We start from the raw sequence: 21,832 nt of genomic DNA, 5'->3' as shown, positions 1-21,832 counted from the left end.
CTGAAAAAAAATTGTACTTTATCCAATGATTACTTATCGATCCTAAGATCGGTAAGTATGTTGATAGGTATTTGTCTGTCTGTTTGTTTGTCTGTTAGATGAACGCGATATCTCAAGAAGGCGAGGTTGAATCTGCTCCAAATTGCGTGTGCATTCATCATATCTCAGACCAGAAGCCTATTGATTTTGGATGGATTATGTCGTATAAATAGCGAGTTATTCATTAATTAGTGATGCGACACGCGGTGTCAGAGTCATGAATCAAAAACCGCAGTTTCGATCGATAAGTCTTCGGTCTCCGACCGATATTCTCGTTTAAAGGTTACTAATATACATACGAGTTGAATGTTACTAAGCTTCGGAATCGAACCTAGGTTTGACCAACCCGTACTACCCCGGTTTTTTGTTTCCCATATATGGAAAGCCTAAATTTAGAACATATTGTTACATCTGCCAGGTATTCTATACTTAGTTACATCTTCGATTTTCTCTTTTCAACTAATATATATATATATATTTACACAGCAGTGGGCGTCTATCAATTTTTTTTAGTCGCCAAATTTGCCAACTCGGATTATATACAGATACCTATTACCTGTGTTACTGTGCTCATTACGGAAAATCACGAATAGACTTTATCATGCGCTATATATTCTGACTTTGGTCAGACGAGACATTACAGAAATATATTTGTGTTAGTGTGCAAAAAATATTATTTTAGGAAACAATTTCACTAGATGAAGTTGGGTAATAAGCTCAGCATTTGCAGTATAGATTAGTACCGCTGGTGTGGATATACCTTTGAAGCGAACTAACTTCTTTCTAACAAGAAAAAGACTTTCAATTATGTTGATGTTTATTCCATAACAAAGCAATGTTAACGACAAGCGAACAGAAAACAGAATGACAAGTTATCGTAAGAAAAGCACGTAAGTAATCATGCGTGACAAAAACATAAACAAAACAATTGTGACTCATAACGGCTATCAGTTAAGTGGTTCGCCACACCTTCCTCAAATCAGACGCCGAATCTCTCTTATTTCGAATCCTTTCCTTTCTGTAATATAGAAACATGATGAGTAACGATATCTAAACCAGTGGTCCCCAGTTGGTGCCAGTGTCCCCCTCCTCCAGAAGACAACAGAACAGTTGACGGAGGAGGGGGCACAGTGCCAGACTCAAAACTGATTTCACTTTTCCCCTTTTACAAGAAACTTCCAGTTTTTCCGGTTTCATTGCTTGAAATGGTTTTCTCACAGGTTGTTTTCACATTGTGAATGAACGAATTTTGTGGATATGAAGTGATTAGGATCTACCACTGAAAATAACACTATAAACACAACTATAATGACAAACGGCGCCATGAGTGCCAAAATCCTCCGGGCGGGGGCCACGCCACATAAAAGATTGTAAATCGCTGACACAAACTATATATATATATATATTCGTAAGAACCGTAAAACGACCTAGAATGCTAGAAGATATGTAATCTATGGTAAGCCTACTAGTTTGAAGCAGGCTAGATAATGAAATGCGTTTTGGACTTTAGTCGACCACAGCAAATGAGTTGTGCACCACAGACACCTAGAATTATATTTGACGTTTTCAAAATTGTGTATTAGAAGTATAGTGAGTGCCCGACATTGCATTATATCACGCAAATATACAGGGTGTCCATAAAAATCTCAAAAAAAAAAATATATATATATATATTCTCCAGCAGGGGCGATAATACTATTTGTAGCTTATAAAAATGTGTTTTGTATTTAACTAACCATCTACACCGACATATAAGCCACTTTCTAAATAACCAAATAAATTTTCATTTACGGAATTGAAGTATGGTGTCACACCTGAAAATTGGGGGGTGTTTGAAATTTTAGGGGGGGTGTTCACTGTATTAGATTTGGGTAAGCCGTGTCGTGTTAATGTAACTTTTACAGTGACATAATTTCTGAAATGAGGATACCAATTATCAGTGAGTTTCATACAAAAGAGAACGCGTTCTTTAAAGTTCATTTACCGGACGGAAAAGGAGCAACATCGTATGTGTTCAAAACGTTCAAATTGACAAATATCAGCGCAAATACTTTAGGCAGGGTTTCCCAAACTGGGGTCCGCGGACCCCTGGGGGTACGCGACGACAACAAAGGGGGTCCGCAGCGATATTAGGAGTCTGAAATATATATATTTCACTGTCACATAGACATTCGTAAACGAGATGAAGACGATCCTTGCTTTTAGCGTATGTGAGGAAGACCTCCGTCACAGAGCTACACAGAACGGTATTGAGTTATCATTATCACCAGTCGAAAACTTGTGCGACTTTGCCAAGGTAATTTGAGCACCGTTGTGGCAAGAAAGAAGCGTGAAACCAAGTTAATTGTGTGAGACTATCCAAGAATACACAAATAAATTAGTTCCACGTGTTCAATTAGTACCGACAGTTTGGACATCAAGGTACAAATAGATCATAATTTTATCGCATTGCCCTTAGCCTACTAATATTTACCGTTAGTATGTATGGATTCAGACTTTCATGAGTTTCATTTCGGCCAAGCATAATATGTAAAACTGTATGGAATCGTTGCCATAGAGTTGGGCCTATGAATTTTCTTGTCACAAATTGATTCTTCACATTAATTTCATTTGTGTTGATGTGTTCTAAATCCAGATGAAACATTATTCATCCTCGTTGGTTGGGCACATAAATTGATACGCGTTGGATGGGAGTCCGTAAAAAATAGGATTCACAAACAGGGTCCGCGGCCTAAAAAGTTTGGGAAACACTGCTTCTGGCAATGTTTTGTCCCCCGAGTCCGGTTCTTGTGAGTTTTTATTTCTCAGTGAAATCTGGAGATGCCTTAACTAGGTGAATGTTTTAATTTAATATATACTGTTACAAAATTTGACTGTACAAGTACAAGCAGTAACTAATACGCAATATAAAAGAATTTTTTTAAATTACCTTTTTGGTAAAATTGTTATGATAAATTACATCCCGAGCACCTATAGCCGGTTGATAGAAATCGCCACCAGAAATAATGATATTGGGCGGATGTTTTCCTGCAGCAAAATGAGATAAAAGATAATAATCAGACTCAAATCATGTCAAAAAAAGTTATCTGATAGATAATTTAGTATAAGATTTATCTACATTTCATAAAAGATTACCAGCCATGTCAAATACATTGTCCCTTGGTTAAATCGTACGAGTGATACGAAAATGATATGATGATTATTTGTGTGGATCAAATCTAGATAAAAGTAGCCACATATATCTAACAATATGTAACAGCTGTCAGAGTTATTCCGGTCTATATATTCCCGCATTTTCGTCTTTATTGGTTGGTTCATTGGGTGAAAGGATTATTGATAGTAAGCTGGGAAACGACGAAATTTAAATCGATCGTTCAATGATAGTAGAGCGAAAGGGTGTGAAAAGAAACGTAAGAATTGTAATGCAAATGCCACAAAATTGCTTTTAAAAACTGTAGTCGTTTTTTGTGTTTCTATTATTACTTTATTTTTCGGGCTCTGTCATTGGGACCGCTAACTGATAGAAGTAACCACTTACCAGTCGGCACATCTTCCACATTCGATGGGCGAGAATTTGGTTGGCCCGGGTTTCTTTTTGGCGTTGACGAAGACGCTACATTTGGTTGTTGAGCTTGCTCTGAAATGATAAGTTTTAACTCAGATTAAGGCCGGTTTGCATACAAGCTTAGTGGTACTACTCGGAGATTTCTGGAATTCAGCTAGGACACAGATTCCCAAAGTGCTTCAGGGCTCCGGGAGAAATACCTATTAAACTACTGACTTGGCTAATTTGGTAACTGTCAAAAGAAGCAATAACAGCACGAATAAATTTTGAAAACGGCACTATCGAAATGTGGCTACAAGCCGCGGTAATTCAAATATGACATTGTCTATACATTCCATAGATAACGCAATATTTTTACACAACTTGAACATAGTATGTGTGTACCCGTTAGGATTCCGGTTGTGCGAAATCTTGGTGCACATACTTCTGGAGCGCCTATTTTTCAAATAAAAAGCATAAAATACATCCGAGTCATTAAATACAGTAATTTTAATTGACTCGAGAAGTTTTAATTTACTCAGCGTTCTTATGATAGAGAGTAAGCTACCATTTTCGTCATGCCGTTGTTGACGATTTGGTTGGACCGGATTTCTTCTTGGCGGTGACGAAGATGCTTCATTTGGTGGTTGAGGTTGCTCTGTAACGATAAATTGCCACACAGTTATCGTTGCAAATTTGAAGTTCTTGTGAATTAATAATTATAGCGTGACGTCATCAATATTATTACGTAAATTTTAAATTTGCAAATGCAATTGTGAATTTATCGATAACGATGCATTATCTACGGTTAGTATGTACATTAGCTATGTCATATAAGTTGATAGTTCAGTTGGTAAATGCAGAAAACAGTACGTCATGTTACGATTACCATTTCGTCATATTCGCGAATGGCGTGTCCGCCAAACGAGTTTTTAATATGATACGTACGAGTAATTCCAATCCCTTCACGCTGCAAATCGAATACCCGAGTCCGATTCATTATCTATGCCTGCAACTACTAAAGGTGGGTATATATGTTGAAATAAAAAGTGCAGCCCGCGGTTTCACCCAGTTATTTGTATCCGGCCCTCCTAAAGGTCGCATACGCCCGGTCTGAAAAATCGGAAACACATTTCGACAAACGGAAAATTTCACAACAATCTCTCACCTTGGACAATAACCTCTCCGTCAATTTCTGCACGGTCTTGTTGAGCTCCGAACAGTCTCCGGATACCATGTTCCCAAAAAAAGATCAACAGATTTCCCAATATATTTCCTGAAAAATGCAATCCCAACATAAAGTAAGCCAGGGATTGATTAATGAACTACGACCCGTTTATAGGAGCCCGGTACCAGTATAATTCAATTGTTACGAATACTTAAACTGTGATAATGACGTAACAATTGGCAGTATTCAATATGCAAAAAAAAACGTCGGCGGGCCAAATATGATCGTTACAAGGGTCGTATGTGGCCCGCCGACCGCCGGCCGCGGTTTGGGAATAACTGCCTTAGGGTCAACAGAAATCTAGCGATTTTTTCACAACAATAATCAGTAAGAGAAGAAGAATTCGTGCCCAATAACCACACCTCTATCAACATTTTTTCCGTCAACTGCTGCGGGGTTACTTGAGGCTCCAAGTAGTATTCTCCGTATACCATGAGTCCAAAGTACGCTCCCGCCAGATCTCAGAGCGCCAATACCAGCTGGAAAATATAGGTCGTTCATAAAGTCTTAAAACGTTTCAAAATTGCAAAGGGATCTTATCGATACCTTATATTGTTTTGGCCATGACAGATGTATTAAATAGAAAAACACTTAAACGATTACTGTTTAACAAACAACAAACCTGGTCAAGATTGGAATTGCAAAGGGACTTTATGAACATCTTGTATAATTGTAAATCGAGGTATGATGGCTTAGGAACAAATATTATTTTAAATTAGTGAGCATTACTCTTCAGATAATTATTCGCTACACTACAGGATTGTTGTGTTAATCGCCCTACTAGGATGGTTCACATAACTGCTGTTCAGTTACGGCCTCGTCCACAACCATGTTCATGCATCTGAAATCAAATAACGGGCTAACTAATCCCATGGCCGACATGGACTGCAAACCGGACGTGAGGCTGTGTTTCGCCATGTGATTAAGTTTTCTCAATCGACTTTCCCCTCCATGAAATATAAACTATTTTTTTTATCCCTATCTATCCTTATTTGTAAATTTGTGCGGCGGTGTGGCCCATCGTGCTAAGCGTTAGCAATACGCTCGCCACCGCACCCCTGATTACGCGTGGGTTCGAATCCCATGCGGGGTTAGTCATGTGCGAGAGGATTGCTGAACTTCTCGCCGCCGTAGGGTGGTTCACGTAACCGCTGGTCGGTTACGGCTTTCTCCACCATCAAGTCCATGCTTTCAAAAATAAAAAACCAACTAATCCCATACCCGAGATGGAATGGTGATCGGACGTCAGGCCGTGGTTAGATATTTATACATACCGCGCCATATCCACCTGGCGTATTCTAGAAATCCCATTCTTTTGTCTACTTCGTTAATCAGCAGTTTATTCCTCCTAGATACTGAGAAAACATTTTAAAACAAACATAATATAGAATGAATTAAAAATGACAGTTGCGGCTGAACGGTTTACTAAAAACCGGACGTTTCCTGGCTTGCTATCAATATTCCTTTCACCAAATGAACCAAACGAGATCGATGAAATGCGCGCTCATATGTCTCGGATAATTTCGACAGCGTCTGTACGTCTGTAGAGTTATTTCTAAGATGTTGTTAGATACCAGTGGCAACTATTATCTGACTTTGTTCGGGGCAAAATGCACGAGTGAGCGTCGTATTATGTTTTTATCCAAAAAATGTGGGCTGGATACGCGATTGATTGTATTATTATTAGGGCTGGGAATATTCGAATCGAATAGTAAAGTATTCGAATCGGTTCAGAGTAAAATTTCGAATTGCCGCCATCTTGTTTTGTTTCTTCGCGCTAATGGTCTAGGTAAATTCCCAGTTTTTTTTATATTGAAGCCATAATTTTTCAACGCAATCCTGACATATGACTATTTTCTGTAGTTATTTATTGATTAAACGTGTTTCTTATTGTTTGTGAACACTCAGTAATCTGTCTGGGTGATGTATTCTATGTTCTCAGTAATTCATTTGTTGACAGGACCAATTACACTCGCTTGCAATTATATATTTCCAAGTATTCGAGATTCGATTCGAAATCATATTCGATTCGATTCTAAAATCCCCAGGTATTCAAAAATGCCCAGCCGTAATTATTATTCAATTTATTGTTCGGCTGTGGCGGATCTAACCTTCCCGTTTTATTTGATACCGCAGATCTTAGCTGTCTGATACTAATTCAATCGCCTCTGCGTGTTTGCTCCCAGAATTATTACTGTAATTAATACTAAAATACAAATATGCGAATGTTTGGCTGATAGATGTCGCCCAGCAGATTTTGCCTACTGTACTTACTTCCTTATATCATTGTGGATATCAAAGACTCGATCACCTGTATTACACACCATTGCTGACTCATCTTCCTGTTCAATTATGAAAATGTATGCGATGTGGATATACACGTCATTTTCTTAACGATGAACGAATCAATTAAATTCACCCACTCACCTGCTAAAAGATATATTGAAATATTATTTCTCTAATATTTTGCTTTGCTTTTATAATTATGGACATATCTCTGCAGTTAAGTCTGCTTGTGCCATGGCGTCAGTCCGTGGGCAGAGACTTCTCTATATCGATATTCATACGACATTTTGATTCTTAATGATGAACGAATCAATTACATTCACCCACTCAGCTGTTAAAAATAATATTGAAATAATATGTATCTATTTTTTCTGTTGCTCTCATTTATAAACGTATCCCTGCAGTCGAGCCTGCTTGTGCCATGACGTCATTTCGCTTCTTGAAGGCAATTATCTACAATGTATCTGCCTAAACACCAAGTGGTCAATATATTCAACAATTTCAGAATACCGCCATAATTAAGCGCAGTAACAAATCACCAAATTTAACAAATCGCCTACGTTTAAGGCATATTGGGATGTCATTTGACAGTAAGTTAGAAATGGGATGAATTCATGGTCCCGATCTTTATTGACTATAGGTGCCTGAGTTTTAAAGCTTTACCGATCGACGTTTTGGTATTATTATAACTTATCGATCTTGATCAGTAAGTATCAGTAAGTATGTTAGATAGGTATTGGTCAGTGTGTTCGTTTGTCTGTTAGATCTGTAGTTCCCAACCTTTCTACCCTGGCGGACCGGTAAAGTTAAATTAAATGTACTCGCGGAACGGCAAAAATTGAAATGACCGGAACGAATAACATATATTTGCGTATACAATACATGGTCGGGCACTCAATATTCTTCTAGAGCAGCGTTTCCCAAACTTTTTCGACCACGGAACACTTACGCTTTTTATCTCGCCCCGCGGAACACCAAAAAATGGAAGGGTAAAAATGGTGCAATTCAGCGGTTCCCAACGGGTGTGCCGAGACGCACTAAAGTCGTCATATACACCGCGAAAACTAACAAAATTGTGTTAAACATAACTAAAATTGGAATGAATGTTTTACATATTGCAAATGCTCTGTATATGAATCAATATACCGGTACTCATTTTTCTTTTCTATGTCGTTCACTTTCTATTACCTAATGCCTTTGATGTTACGTAACAAGGGAGATAGAAGTTCTTGCTGCAATTTCGCGAGCTGCAGACCTGCAGTTTATTTATCTGCTGAATCAAGTTTAGCGAACATGAGTAATTTTTTCGGCATTTCAAAGTAAAATCAGGCAGAGATGGGGGGCGAAGAGCTGACTTTTTACTTTTACACGTTTGCCTATAGCATTGGTTCACAAACTGGGGTCCGCGAAACGATTTTAGGGGGACCGCGAGACAACTTTAACCTCGGCGCAGAAGCACTTTGATTTAAAGTCTCTTTCAAGTCTCGCTTTTTTCGCTTCCGACAGTATAATGTCTCGATGATTGTGTGTGTCTGTGTGTGCGTGCGTGCCTTAATTAGTTTTTTTTACTTTTGGATGAGCGAACACGTACTACTTCTTTTATCAATACCTTTCCATCTAAAATATGTACGTTTCAAACCTTACTCTAGGTTTTGTTCGCTTTCCCGATTCTATAATCAGTTACTTTTACTTTTGTTTTTATCTATTTTTTTATCGTCTATTGCTGATTATGGAGTCGAAATAAACTTATACTTATACTTAAAGTAAAGTTTTGATGTCATGCTTTTACAGTGTTTCTCCAAAGCACGACACGCTCTACCGAAGACATTATTACGTAAAAAACGTTGGTGAACGTGGCAAGTCAGGAGATCAGAGCGTATTTAGATATAACGATTCAAATTTTGGTTTAGCTGTGATAAGTTCCCGAGGACAACAAAAACCACAGTCTTATCCTGATGTCGCTGAGATGGCACTAAAAATGATCATTCCATTTGCAACAACTTACGAATGTGAGGCAGCTTTTTCTTCATTACTCGCTATTGAAACAAAATGTTGAAACAGAATGGACGTGAGTTACGATATGAAAGTTGCATTATCCAAAACAGAACCCAAGATAGAAGAACTAGAGCCAAGCAAGAGCACCCATCTCATTGAACTGTGTCAATGTCATTCAATATATCAATGCTTGATATACCGCGTTGCTGTTTGCTCCCATTTCTTTAGTGGACCGCGAGTCATCAGAAAAATTGCACGGGGGCCGTTATGCATAACTTGGCCTATAGTAAATAGCAAAACCAAAATGATTAGTGTCAACTTGATAATGAACTAGACCAGGGGTCACCAAAATTTTTGGAACGCGGGCCGGGTATGACTCAAACTGTGTTGAAACGGGCCGGACAAATATTTTTGTCAAAAAGAATGAAATTGGACCAGTGCGCGAGGGATTACAGTACTGTTAGCGCAAAATGCACATTCGACGTTCATTTTAGCACGAAGACGTAAACAGTTTCGGCGAGTGCATCTTTCGCAGAAAACGTTGCCTCCCGTAGAAAATTTTAGCCCATTTTGTCACAGCTATTTCTTAGACTAATTTTTCATTACTACTATTAAAACTACAACTCCTAAAGAGGCAAATGATGATTGACTTATTTGATTCATACTTAAATTTCCCAAACACAACCAGAAACTAACGAATAGCATTCAGAATCGCAAAAAATGAAGTATTTTTTACAACCACGACTGAAAATCTGTCAGGGTGACCAAAGTGTCTGAGCGGATGCGAAAAGGCCCATTATTACGTCATTTTTTCTGCATCTTGCTGATTGGCCAATGTTACGAAATAAACAAGGAAGACGATGCTCGAGAAAATTTTTCTTGGAAAAATATTTGGCCACTTTTGTGTGTTATTGCGGGCCGGATAAAATGACGACGCGGGCCGTAGTTTGGTGACCCCTGAACTAGACAGTAAACAAGCTAGGCGGACAGTTAACGATAATACCACTACCCTCGAAAGGTTAGGCCGACGGTGACGCGATATTGAACGGTCGCCAACTTCGCGATCGCGATGCCGACCAATTTAGTCGTAATTTTGATCCATTTTCCACGGAACACTCGGAAGACGCGGAACACAGTTTGGGAAACGCTGTTCTAGGGAAAAAGGGCACACTTAAAAACATTCCACGCGGAGAAAAACTATCAAATAATGTGCCGCGAAAAAATTGAAATGGGTGAAACAGAAAATAATACCATATATTTGCGTAATTCAGTGCTGGGCTTCCATTATGCGTAAGAAAGGCACGCGTAAAACATCTCACACAAAAAAACACGTATAATACATGCCAAATCAGCGTGCAGCCGATTTCTTTGCTTCGTTTTAATTGAATCTAGTGATGAAACTTTTTTGTATAACGCAGTAACTGGTTGAAAATACGCACAACAGTTTGACTGCTCGATTACTTAGCGACGGTAATTCTTATCAAGAGATATCCAAAATTGTGTCAAGTAATTCTTTTTTAAATCTGGACTGTAAAGTAGGATCACAATTTTGATCAAGCTCCTCCTTTTTCATCGGGTTCATCATATTACCCCCCTGCAGTTGAATGACGCCTCAAGCAGATGAATTTACGTTACAATGACAAAGTCGTCGATAACTCGGCATCAGGCTCAAAATTCTACTGTGTCTGCTCAAAATACTAGAAAACATCTCTACGGCCCATGCTTTTTTTGCGCGACGCGTAACCACCTGCAGGGTCGCAACAAGTTCATATCTTACTGGAGTATTATACAGTTCTTGACTGTTTTCTGGTTTAAACGAAGAAATATGCATAACGTTTATATGGATGATCCTATTAATCAGGAAAAGAACGCAAAACAAGAAAGCACGCGCGCCGATTTTTAGGTTTCTGAATCTTGCGAGATTTGATGGAGCGCATTCGCGATGAATCGGAGCCAAAAAGCATAAAGTGTGATTGCTCGGCGCCAAGATGTCGCGAAAGACGTCGCAATATGACTGCAGAAGAGAAATTGCGCAATAAACCAACGCAACCTTGTATTTGGCAAAGCGATTGAGACGGATTAAAAAAACAAGACAACGAAATTTTTCGCGGACCGGCGGTTGGGAACCAATGTGTTAGATGAACGCGATATCTTAAGAAAGCGCGGTTGAATCTGCTCCAAATTGCTTGTGCATTCACGATATCTCGGACCAGGAGCCTATTGATTTTGGATGAATTATGTCGTATAATTAGCGAGTTATTATTTAATTAGTGATGAAGAGATCTAGATTTTTGCAAAGCGAGAGAACGTGTATGACCTAGATTTTTGAGGCGATAGCGCGCATGTGCTGAGTATGTGTGCGTCTCTAGATTGATAAGTCGGCGGTCTCTGATCACTATCTCGTTATTACATCAGACGGTTGTCAAGCAATGCTTCCTATCTATTTTGAGATACAGAACTAAATTTACATTGGAATATAGAGAAAATCTCTTTTTTGTGAGTCCTGTATGGTGTCTCCCGGCAGTTATAACTTATATATTTAAATAAATCTAACTTTACCTATAAAATGGGATTACGAGAATACATCACTCGGATATGGCGCGGTACGTATAATGGAACTCACATTTTTTGCCCATGTCTGTTTATGCTGGATTTCGGAAATCTCTTAGTATTGCCACTAGACTAGGCTCAAGCACTAAATGAGACCTCTTTCTCAACATCAGGAAGAAACCCGAACCAACCAAATCCTCAATCGCAACACGGGGATGATCAACCACCTCGTGAGTATATTACATTGTATGGTAATGCTACAGACGTAACTTATATTGTAGACTTCAAGCTTTCATCAAGGATTTCATGATTAGAAATCCAGAAAGGTCAATCTGGCTCACTTTAAAATTATTCAAACTTCTCATTGGAAATGGTTCCCTTGTCTCTTCAAACTTGAAGTAATATATATATACGGGGCGAACTTTGGTTGGCAAGTCCGCCGGAAGTCCTACCCGCCGATAATAACTAGAGTGCGAAGGTAAATTTTTCGACGTTACCTTAAATTAGAAAAAAGGAAACATGGTTGTCGCTGCTGGTTAAATTATATTGATGCGTCATGTGTGCCTATTTTTTCCCTCAATTTGTGTACAAATTTTATTGCTTGTAGCAAATAGGTACATGACTCGGGGAAACTTAGAACATCCAACCTAACCATGGCTTGGTTGTGAACCTATGAGAAATCGATGTGAAATTAACTCATATAATAGGCTTCCATCTCCTCTAGAATTATTAACTAATCGATTCTATTAAACGATTTGCCGTTGCTTATTTATTAATTTTTGTTTTATTTTTTCATCGCAGTACAAACGGGTGATAAATATAGTAACACAAATGAAACTGTATTTATCAATAAATCTAGCAATTTTCAATAGGTTTGTGGCCCACCTGGAAATGTTGCTGTGGCACAACAATGGACCATGGCCCACTGGTTGAGGACCAGTGTTCTAGAAATAAGGATCCGGCGGTGGGATTCTAAAGGGTCGCACGGGTTCTTCCGATCTTGTTTTCAGAGCTATGAGTTCGGCACGATTTTGGATGTGTTCACCGGCTCTATCGTCAAAAATTCAAGAAAGAAAAAGCCTGGTTTAATCGACAAACTTACCCTCAGACTAAATTTGGTATGTTCCTGTATTCAATTTTCACAACATTCGCCAGGGGCAAGGGGGTGCACAAAATGCTTTGGCGTACGCGGTTCGTACTTTAGGTCGATTCTTCTTTTCACGATTAGGTCGTATTTTTCAGTGAATATCTTGAGAACTCTGTTGGACTTTTTATTGGAACAGGATATAGTAATATGGAATAGCTGTTCTTGCATTGAATAAAAACTTATCAAGCGAGATTGCCTACCGATAATTGTGTGGAAATTTATCATTTCAGAGCAACCTCGACTACCACATGAAGTGCCTCCATCAAGCAGACACGGCGCAGGAAATGGTGAGTTTCTTATTCTCTATCTTCATTGTAACAACGCAGGCTCACCTTCTAGCTCAGGGGTGGGCAAAGTTTTTGGATCAGGGGCGGGCCATGTAAGTGTGACGTAAGAAGTTACATTTTATGAACAATATTAACAGTGTTACGAAGCAAAGATGAAAAACAATAAGCCTCGTGCCAAAACTAAATTTAAGCGCAATCTCAACAATTCTTAAAACTATTTTTAGCTAAAACTTCAAAATTTTGATTTCAATTTGGTTGTAGTAGCATCAGGCGGGCCGGATTTGCCTCGCGGGCCGCACTTCGCCCATGTCTGTTCTAGCTGAATTCCGGAAATCTCCGAGTACTACCACTAGACTTGTATGTGAACCGGCTCTAACCCGAGTTGAAACTTATCATTTCAGAGCAAGCTCAAACACTAAATGAGACCTCTTTCTCAACATCAGGAAGAAACCCGAACCAACCAAATCCTCAATCGCAACACGGGGATAATCAACCACCTCGTGAGTATATTACATTGTATCGTAATGCTACAGACGTAACTTATTGCCGAGTTCAAGCTTTCACCAAGGATTTCATGATTAGAAATCCAGAAAGGTCAATCTGGCTCACCTAAAATCATTCAAACTTCATCGCCATTGGAAATGGTTCCCTTGTTTCGTCAAACCTGAAGTAGTATATAGGGGGGCGGACTTTGGTTGGCAAGTTCGCCGGAAGTCCTACCCACCGAGAATAACTAGAGTGCAAAAGTGAAATTTTCGACCTTACTTTGAATTAGATGTGGACACACGGTTGTCGTTGCTCGTTAAATTATCTTGATGTGTGCTTATTTTGGTACTCCCGAAGTATGTGAACCAAGATGGCGGACACCGGAACATAATATGTGTACCAGGTTGGTGTTAGGCCATAATTTCAGGAGGCTATAATTCCGTAATTTCAAATACTACTGGAGTAACTTGGCTAATCCCCGAACTCGAAATGAAACTAAAATAAGGAAAATTGGAAAGAAATTATGGCCTAATCTTAACCTGGTACGCATACTACGTTCCGATGTCCGCCATCTTGGTTCATTGGTTTATTTTTACCCTCAATTTGTGTACAAACATTACTAGTTGTAGCAAATAGGTACATGACTCGAGGAAACTTAGAACATCTCTAACCTAACCAGGGCTTGGTTGGAAATCTATGAGATGTCAGAAATCGATGTGAAATTAACTCATATCATAGGCTTTCATCTCCTCTAGAAAAATTACCCAATCAATTCTATTAAACGATTTGCCGTTGCTTATTTATTAATTATACATGAGAATGGATAAATGTAAAGTCAAGTGAGCATGAAATGTTTGTATTATTTCGACAAGACGAGCGGGAAAGGGCATAGGCCCACAGCCATTGCTGACCAACCATCACCACAATCAGTCACACAAGACTATACACGTAATTTCAGTTTTTACTTAAATGAAAACACATCGAGAAAACATTGTGTAATAACGCGAAGACCGGAATCCACGTGAAGCACTACCGTACATCAACGGTGCACAGCCTGCAATACAAGCGGGTCAGATACAGATAACCGGGGTCAACATAGGCTTTCCAGTAGTTGCAGACACAAACATTTTGGTTATTGATCTTATGACATGCGTTTTCAATTCGCACTATTTGTTAGGTCATTGCAACGCCATAGGCATATAGTATGAATTATACTCAGGTATAGGCTTTGCAACGCAAAGGGATAGGAAGTAGCCTACTCGCACGTGCCAGATTAAACGAAATTAAAAACTCGTTCCACGGGCCGCACACAGTGATGGGATTCAGCCAGTTCGCACCGGTTCTATAGAACCGCCTCACAGAATTTTGTGAGATCAGCGAACCGGTTAGCATTACTGGTTACTGTGAATGGATTTTTTCATCTTATGTGACAGACCGATTTTTGAGAATCGGCTGAAAAATATGACTTTCGTGATGGAACCGGCTGACAAAAAATTTGAATCGCACCACTGGCCGCAGATTGGATACATCTGTCGTACATTACCCAGAGCAGGTATGTGATGCTCTATAAATAAAGTACTGTAAAGGGGCAGAAAAACAAAAAGTTCAGAGTGTACAGTTACTACTTTTAAATGTTTTGCAGCTCTCTTTGTACAAATTCGTCTCCAGCCTTTATGAACCACGCATCAGCACAGTGCCGGTACCGTCCAAATCAGCTTGTAATATGGTGCTCCAGTCACTTAGACGCTACCGTATTTGTGCCATAGTTGTCATGGTTATCTGCCAGTCCCCTCCCCCCCCCCCCCCCCCGCTTACAGCCGCCGAGTCACTAATAATGCACCTTTGTGTTTCCACTAGAGGTCAGTACATTGTCAATGATTCCGTGGAGCTTTTTGAAGAAAACTTTGACGTTCGCCTGCTCTGTCGCTGCTCGCCGAATTGCTAATATTTCGCTCACATTTTGGCTGTTTATAATATTTTCGACAATGTCTCAAGACACCCAGGCGCTTTTGTCACAAGCGGAAGTGTCGCTGGATATACCAGATGAATCTCTAACCGGAGACATGACAACCACATATCCTACAGCCACGGGAACAAAAAGTTATGGCGACGGAGCGGTGGGATCGTTTTTTCAGAATAAGGTGACGGTTTATTACAGTTTTGGGAAATGGTTCAAATGTTTATCTCTAACCTTGCTCTATTATAGGTATTGTAAATTGAATATTTTCTATGAAATCCATTGGCTGAATGGTGAAGATTTTAAATTGCGCTCTCATTTGCCGTAGCTCATTGCCTGCATCGCGCAGTGACGATTTTAGGATTTGGAGGCCCAAGTTATAATCGATGTCGTTTAATTTGTGGGGACTATTTTTAGAATATGAGAACTGTGCCGTACTCATTCAAGAGTTCAAGATTGATTTGAATTATCACGGAGACGTGCATGGTGCGATCTGACTCTGACATATGGACGAATGTGCCTAATGCCCTCGTTTCAGAGACAAATAGAGTGTTTGTATTATTAAACCACATATCGGTACAATCTTTTAATCTGAGAACTGTGCCCCAGTGCCTGTCACTGTGTCAAGTATCTGAATAGTTACACTCATTATGGATATTTATTCACCAGTACCGTAACCTGTGGCACCGGTACAACTCCAACTTTGCCCTATAAAAATAAATCCACATTTAAGCATTAATTTGTATATTGTAAAATGTTTATGAATCTCTTCATATTCAGATATGTATACCCATGCCTACTCGATTACCAAATTCAAACTTTTTTAATATAGCTTCACAAGTACTCTTGGGTCTCGTGTAGTTCCGTACCTAACGTACTTCTAGTAGGCGTAGCATAACAATTTTTTGACATGCCAATCCTAACCTTCACCTGACTCTGCCATCCAAAAATTAAATCACTATGACATCACAATCACGTCATAAGGCTTGCCAAATATACACACGATCGACCGAAATGGCATTGGCGCCGACGATAAAGAACTGACGGACGTTATCGATCTCTCTCCTATTGGAATCGTTGCGACGAGAAAATGGGAGAAATAACTGCAGTTTTGGCAATTACTGTCCGTGTGTTTTGTCCTATATATTCTATTTTTATTATTCTGTTTACTCTCATATTGTGTGTACCAAGTTAGGGTTAGACCATAATTTTATTCCAATTCTCCTTATTTTAGTTCTATTACGATACAAGTTTGGGGACTGTCTGTGTTAGCCAAGTGAATATACCCCCAGTCCATAGGTTTCAGTCCCTTTACATAACTTGATGTAAATTAGCCAAACAAAATTAGTTACTCTCATATTGGTACATACACTTCTGCAGCACCCTATTTTTTGCACCATGGCGGATTTCAATTGAATTATTTCCTCTGTATTAAATTTTGCAGTAACTTAGTTGAAAACCAGTCCAAATGAGCCTACTGCAGTGCCAAGTCCTTACAGAGACAGGGGTTCCCAATCTTTTTCGTTAAATTCCTTCTTTCGCTTGTTTTAGAACTCTCTGTTCCTCCCTCACTAGAAAGAACTTTATTTATTCAATCTTTAATGGATCTTTAGCTAGTGTTACATGCGAGTCACTCTCCCACTTTTGTACAGTTTAAGTATTTTAAAATGTGTGCATGAATAAGTATTTTAGCATAATAAAGAACTTAGAAATATGGGGTGTCCATAAAGTCATAAAATTGCAAAGGGAATTTATCGATACCATATATTGTTTTGGCTCTCGCAGATTTATTTAATGAAGTAAAAATACTTGAACAATTACTGATTAAAAAACAACAAACCTGGTTAAGATATATTGAGAACTGACTTCATAACAAAATTGAAATTGTAAAGGGACTTTATTAACATTCTGTATTGGTAATACTAGAGCAAATACAAACAAAATACCTCTTCAAGAGTGTCAAAGTTCCCCTCAGGGCAGGAATTCGTCCCTGGTTGGGAATTGTGACCATGAAGAATCATAAGTGTGGAAATGCATTAATAAATACTGATTAACTTGATTCAGTGGTTCTCAAACTTTTTAAGCTGCGCCCCATTTTTAGAATTTGTCAAGTCTCGCACCCCTTGCATAAAAATGCCTAGCTAACAATAAGCTACAGATAACAGATAGTGAGGCGAAATATGTTTCATTCGAAAAACGTTGAAAATACGTGGATGTAACGTAAATATTCAAAACAAAGAAATGTTAATATCCAAAATAAGGCGGGCAAGTTCAAATCTAACAAATAATTTAATTTTTAATTAGCTTCACTCCCCCCTCAAAAAAATTGTCTATGTCCCCATTGTGGGGCGCGCCAACCGTTTAAGAAACACTGACTCAAATAAAATTATCTTATGCTTTTAGGGTTATGGTTGGCTTCTAGAGACTAGGCGTGTTAGTAAACACTGATTGATTAGGGTTTCAAATAAAATTATATTGGATTGGCGCATGGTGCAAAGCGTTAAGGATATGATCTGCGATAACCCTACAAGGGGGATAAATATGTTCGAAAATGGAATTGAAAAGTCTGTGCATCTGAAACAAACAACTGACTTACTAATCCCATACCCGACATGCAGGCTACTGGTAACCGAACAAGAGGTTGTGGTTCCCATATGAATAAACTATCTTATCGTTTTCCTGTCTCCGGAATAAAACATAATATATCATTCTTATCTTATACAGGGGTATGGTAACCGGACGGGAGGCCTGTCTTATCGGTTTTCCTCTCCCCCAGAATAAATATGTGAATCCTATCCTATCTATTTCAGGGTTATGGTTGGCTTCTAGAGACTGACGACGATGAAGAAAATGAAGAAGACAGACCTTTGCTTGAAGAGCTTGACATTGATCCTAAAGATATTTATTACAAAGTCCGCTGTGTACTTTTACCCCATCCAGCTTTTGGTTTGGATCAAACCGTCCTAAAAAACAGCCCCGATTTCTGGGGCCCTCTTGCCGTAGTTTTATTATTTTCACTCGTGTCACTTTATGGACAATTTCACGTTGTTTCCTGGATTATAACGATATGGTTTTTCGGTTCTATGGTGATATTTTTACTTGCTCGTGTCCTTGGAGCAGACGTGACTTACTCCCAGTCATTAGGCGTTATTGGTTACTCGTTACTCCCTCTAGTGGTTACTGCACTTGTGTTATCGGCCACGAAAAGTTTGCTTTATCTTTCAATGTTATTGAGGATGGTAGGCGTGTTATGGGCGTCGTTTAGTGCAGCCACCCTCCTAGCTAGTGAAGAGCTAAAACATAAGAAAGTGCTAATTATTTATCCAATTTTTCTGTTGTATATATATTTCTTATCTCTGTACACAGGGGCGTGAGGATTTCATCGTTTTTTAAAACTTAATTAGCTTTAATATAAAATAAAGGATGTTTGAAACGAAAAATTGAATTAGTCAAAATTAGATTTGTTTGAGAATTTTAAAAATAAGTATCTGGGCAATTGAAGAAAAGCTTTATTTGATTTGAAAAAAAATTTTTTTGGTTGAATTCGAAGGACCGCAAAACTGGTTTCAAAATTTGATGAGCTTGTGGATTATACAGGTGTACTGATCTGACTTCTGTAGATATTTCTGATTAGAAATATTCTAGAAGAAGATTCTGTAACAATGTTCTGTAGCATTTAAGTATCAAATCATATTGCATGTTGAGTCTGGGAAAATTTACAATTGACTATAGAATTCTGGTGCAGAAAAACCTAAACTTTGACCCTGGGTTGTAAAAAAATTTTCAGCTTTGAATAAAATCAATTTTTGATTACGAAATCTTTCGCCATATACAGACCTTCTTAAATTGCATGTTCAATCACTTTTTGATCCTAATGCATTTCTGTCAAAAATTTAGATATTTTTCATCTCCATTGTACTCAAACGAGCCAAACTCCTGTTCACAGCATTGTTCTATTGTCTTCCTTGATTGTGTACCACGGCAATCCTTTCTCACTCTGATATTTTTGTGTTCCCAACCGTGGGATTACCGATAACTACAAAGTACCACTTTACAAATCATTTTATGTTTCTTTTGAAGACTTGGACACCATAAAAAAAAAAAATGGTTTACAGCATTTTGAAATATATGTACAAAGCGCCACAGACTCCGCCTTTACATGCCTGGTGACTGCATGTAATTTTGCTCGTGCTGAATATTCGCTTCAAAATGTGGTTTCTGTGAAATTTATTCAATATTAGCAAAATATTTCTGACCATTCTGTAGAGCTGTTTTTCAAAAATATTTAGCGCAAGGCTTTCTTATTCTACTGTATAGAAATATATTCTAATTCATATTTTAATGCTCGATATATTACAAAGTGAAAAACAAACAACTGCTGGTCGTGACTGCAATTTCCCTATTGGGGAAGCATGAGTTGAGTTATCTAACAAGGATTCCTAAAACAAGTTTCCCAATCGGGAAGGCTTTACTCTTCAGGAAGGTTTCCTTTTGTCGCCTTCAGTATTACTATTTGATTCAAGAGTCTTGCTGCTCGCTAACACAAATGTATTTCTGTGCTGTTTCGTCTGGCCGGGGTCAGACTTCTTCAGGCAAGCATTTTTCAACTATGATAAGAAACGCGATAGCATGTTAATAAATAGTGGTTAGCGATTGTTTGATTAGTTTTCAATAGAAAGTAATAAAATTGGCGATAATGCAAGAACAGTAGGGAAGTCAATTTAAATGCAAATCAATAAATATCTTACAGTTTGATATAACAATTAAAAGTTATTAAACAATTTTGTATTTCTGATGCCTTCATTCGCGAAACTCTCAAACGCTGAGATAGTATAGCACAGTGGCTCTCAACCGGTGGTCCGCAAAGCATTTCCAGGGAGTCCGCGATTAAATTAAGATTTTAGGAAATTATTTGCAGTTTAATATCGTTTTTTTGTAATACGCTCGAACACTTGCTGCCTATGACAAAGTGACAATAGCCTACAAAAACTATTTTGATTTATCTCCCGTAGACCTATTGTGACAAATACAAGTTATGACATGACACTGATAAATACGAGAACGCAGCTATACAGTGATCACTTTCTCAGTTTTGGTGCGCCATTTTGCCGTCGTACCAATACGTCGCCTCCACATATCTTTGTGAAAGTGGATTTTCTTCTCTCGTTAATATCAAATCCAAGGCTCGTAACCAACTAAACGTCGAAGACGATATGCGTCTATCGTTATCAAAAAAACGACCACGTGTTTCAAGACTTGCTTCTGATATGCAACAGCAGAAATCCCATTAAGTATATTCGATTTGACAAAATAAATGAAAATGTCCACTAGTTTGGTGTTATTTTTGACGTGGTTAAATCTGTATGGAACATTACGTTGCTGTTTGAGCTATAAACTAAATTTCAAATAAAAAACTTTTGAGGGGTCCGCGTACGCTTTGAGAGCACCAGAAGGGTCCGCAGGAACAAAAAGGGTGAGAACCTCTGGTATAGCATTTTTGTAAGAGTAAGTGCTTGAAAATATTTATTATTTCAAAGACTTAAAATAGTTCCAACCAGAAAAAAAATCGTCCATGGTAAAGTATGAAAGTATTTTTCAGGGACAAATGTAGGGGAAACACCAATTTCTTGCTTATACACGTAATGGTAATTCAGGACGTTAGTTATCACGGATTCCTAACAAATATGCAAATTTCACTTGAATGATGATTACGACAATATAACGTATTTCACGGACCGTAAGACGCGAATCGAATACATTTTCACCTCAAAAATTGTGGGTGAATGGGAGACAGAAATTGCGTTGAAAAGGTGCTCCCGAAGTATGTGTACCAAGATGGCACACAACCTTAACCCTAACCTAGTACACGTTTAATATTCAGGTTGTGCGCCATCTTGGTACACATACTTCGAAAGCTCCGTTGAAAAATATGACTTCAGATTCAGATAATTCATTTTCGTCGTGCAAAAAACATTATGAACACAAACATAGTAAATCAAGGCAAAAGAAAAACAACAACAGGCACACAATGTTTGGACTGCAATTAACGAGGAGCGCGAAAGACTGTCAAGTCATCGTGTCAGCGACACCATAAATGCTGAATGACGTACGTCAATTAATTAAGGTGGATTTAAATATGTTCAGGGGACAATTTGGAAAACGTAGATCGAATCGAGAGAGTAAGCCAAGAAAGAAAAGTTTAAATAGAAAGTATGATCGGAATCAAGAAAGTCGGGGTAGAAATGATTGGGCTAGAATTAAGCACGCTCAGAGGAAATTTAAGAAACGTAAATCGAATCGAGAGATGAAATAA

General features: G+C 38.5%; 2 protein-coding genes across 2 annotated transcripts; one reads left to right on the top strand and one right to left on the bottom strand.

The window, feature by feature from the left end:
* Positions 1-838: 838 nt before the first annotated feature.
* LOC120333305 (uncharacterized) lies at positions 839-6,187 on the bottom strand. The gene is made up of 7 exons (XM_078119010.1): positions 6,086-6,187; positions 5,174-5,290; positions 4,752-4,859; positions 4,152-4,241; positions 3,578-3,676; positions 2,969-3,066; positions 839-1,057 (listed from the first exon to the last, which is right to left on the bottom strand). Exons 1-7 carry the CDS (start codon positions 6,120-6,122, stop codon positions 1,037-1,039), a joined length of 570 nt encoding a protein of 189 aa, XP_077975136.1. The 5' UTR covers positions 6,123-6,187; the 3' UTR covers positions 839-1,036.
* Positions 6,188-15,438: 9,251 nt separating this feature from the next.
* On the top strand, positions 15,439-19,894 carry LOC120333304 (protein YIPF4-like). Its single transcript, XM_039400704.2, has 2 exons — positions 15,439-15,703; positions 18,330-19,894. Exons 1-2 carry the CDS (start codon positions 15,548-15,550, stop codon positions 18,891-18,893), a joined length of 720 nt encoding a protein of 239 aa, XP_039256638.1. The 5' UTR covers positions 15,439-15,547; the 3' UTR covers positions 18,894-19,894.
* Positions 19,895-21,832: the final 1,938 nt, after the last annotated feature.

The sequence above is a fragment of the Styela clava genome, chromosome 13 (genome assembly GCF_964204865.1).
Source record: "Styela clava chromosome 13, kaStyClav1.hap1.2, whole genome shotgun sequence".
In the NCBI taxonomy this organism is placed as follows: domain Eukaryota; kingdom Metazoa; phylum Chordata; class Ascidiacea; order Stolidobranchia; family Styelidae; genus Styela; species Styela clava.
This window is presented reverse-complemented; position numbering and strand designations above follow the sequence as displayed.

Excerpts from the sequence above, each read along its gene's own strand:
- LOC120333305 (XM_078119010.1), bottom strand. The coding sequence starts at position 6,122 with ATGGGATTTCTAGAATACGCCAGGTGGATATGGCGCG. Across the intron at positions 4,242-4,751 it reads CGGAGAGGTTATTGTCCAAG|AGCAACCTCAACCACCAAAT; the intron begins GTGAGAGATTGT and ends TTATCGTTACAG. Across the intron at positions 1,058-2,968 it reads ATAACAATTTTACCAAAAAG|AAAGGAAAGGATTCGAAATA; the intron begins GTAATTTAAAAA and ends TCTATATTACAG.
- LOC120333304 (XM_039400704.2), top strand. The coding sequence starts at position 15,548 with ATGTCTCAAGACACCCAGGCGCTTTTGTCACAAGCGGAAGTGTCGCTG. Across the intron at positions 15,704-18,329 it reads GATCGTTTTTTCAGAATAAG|GGTTATGGTTGGCTTCTAGA; the intron begins GTGACGGTTTAT and ends TATCTATTTCAG.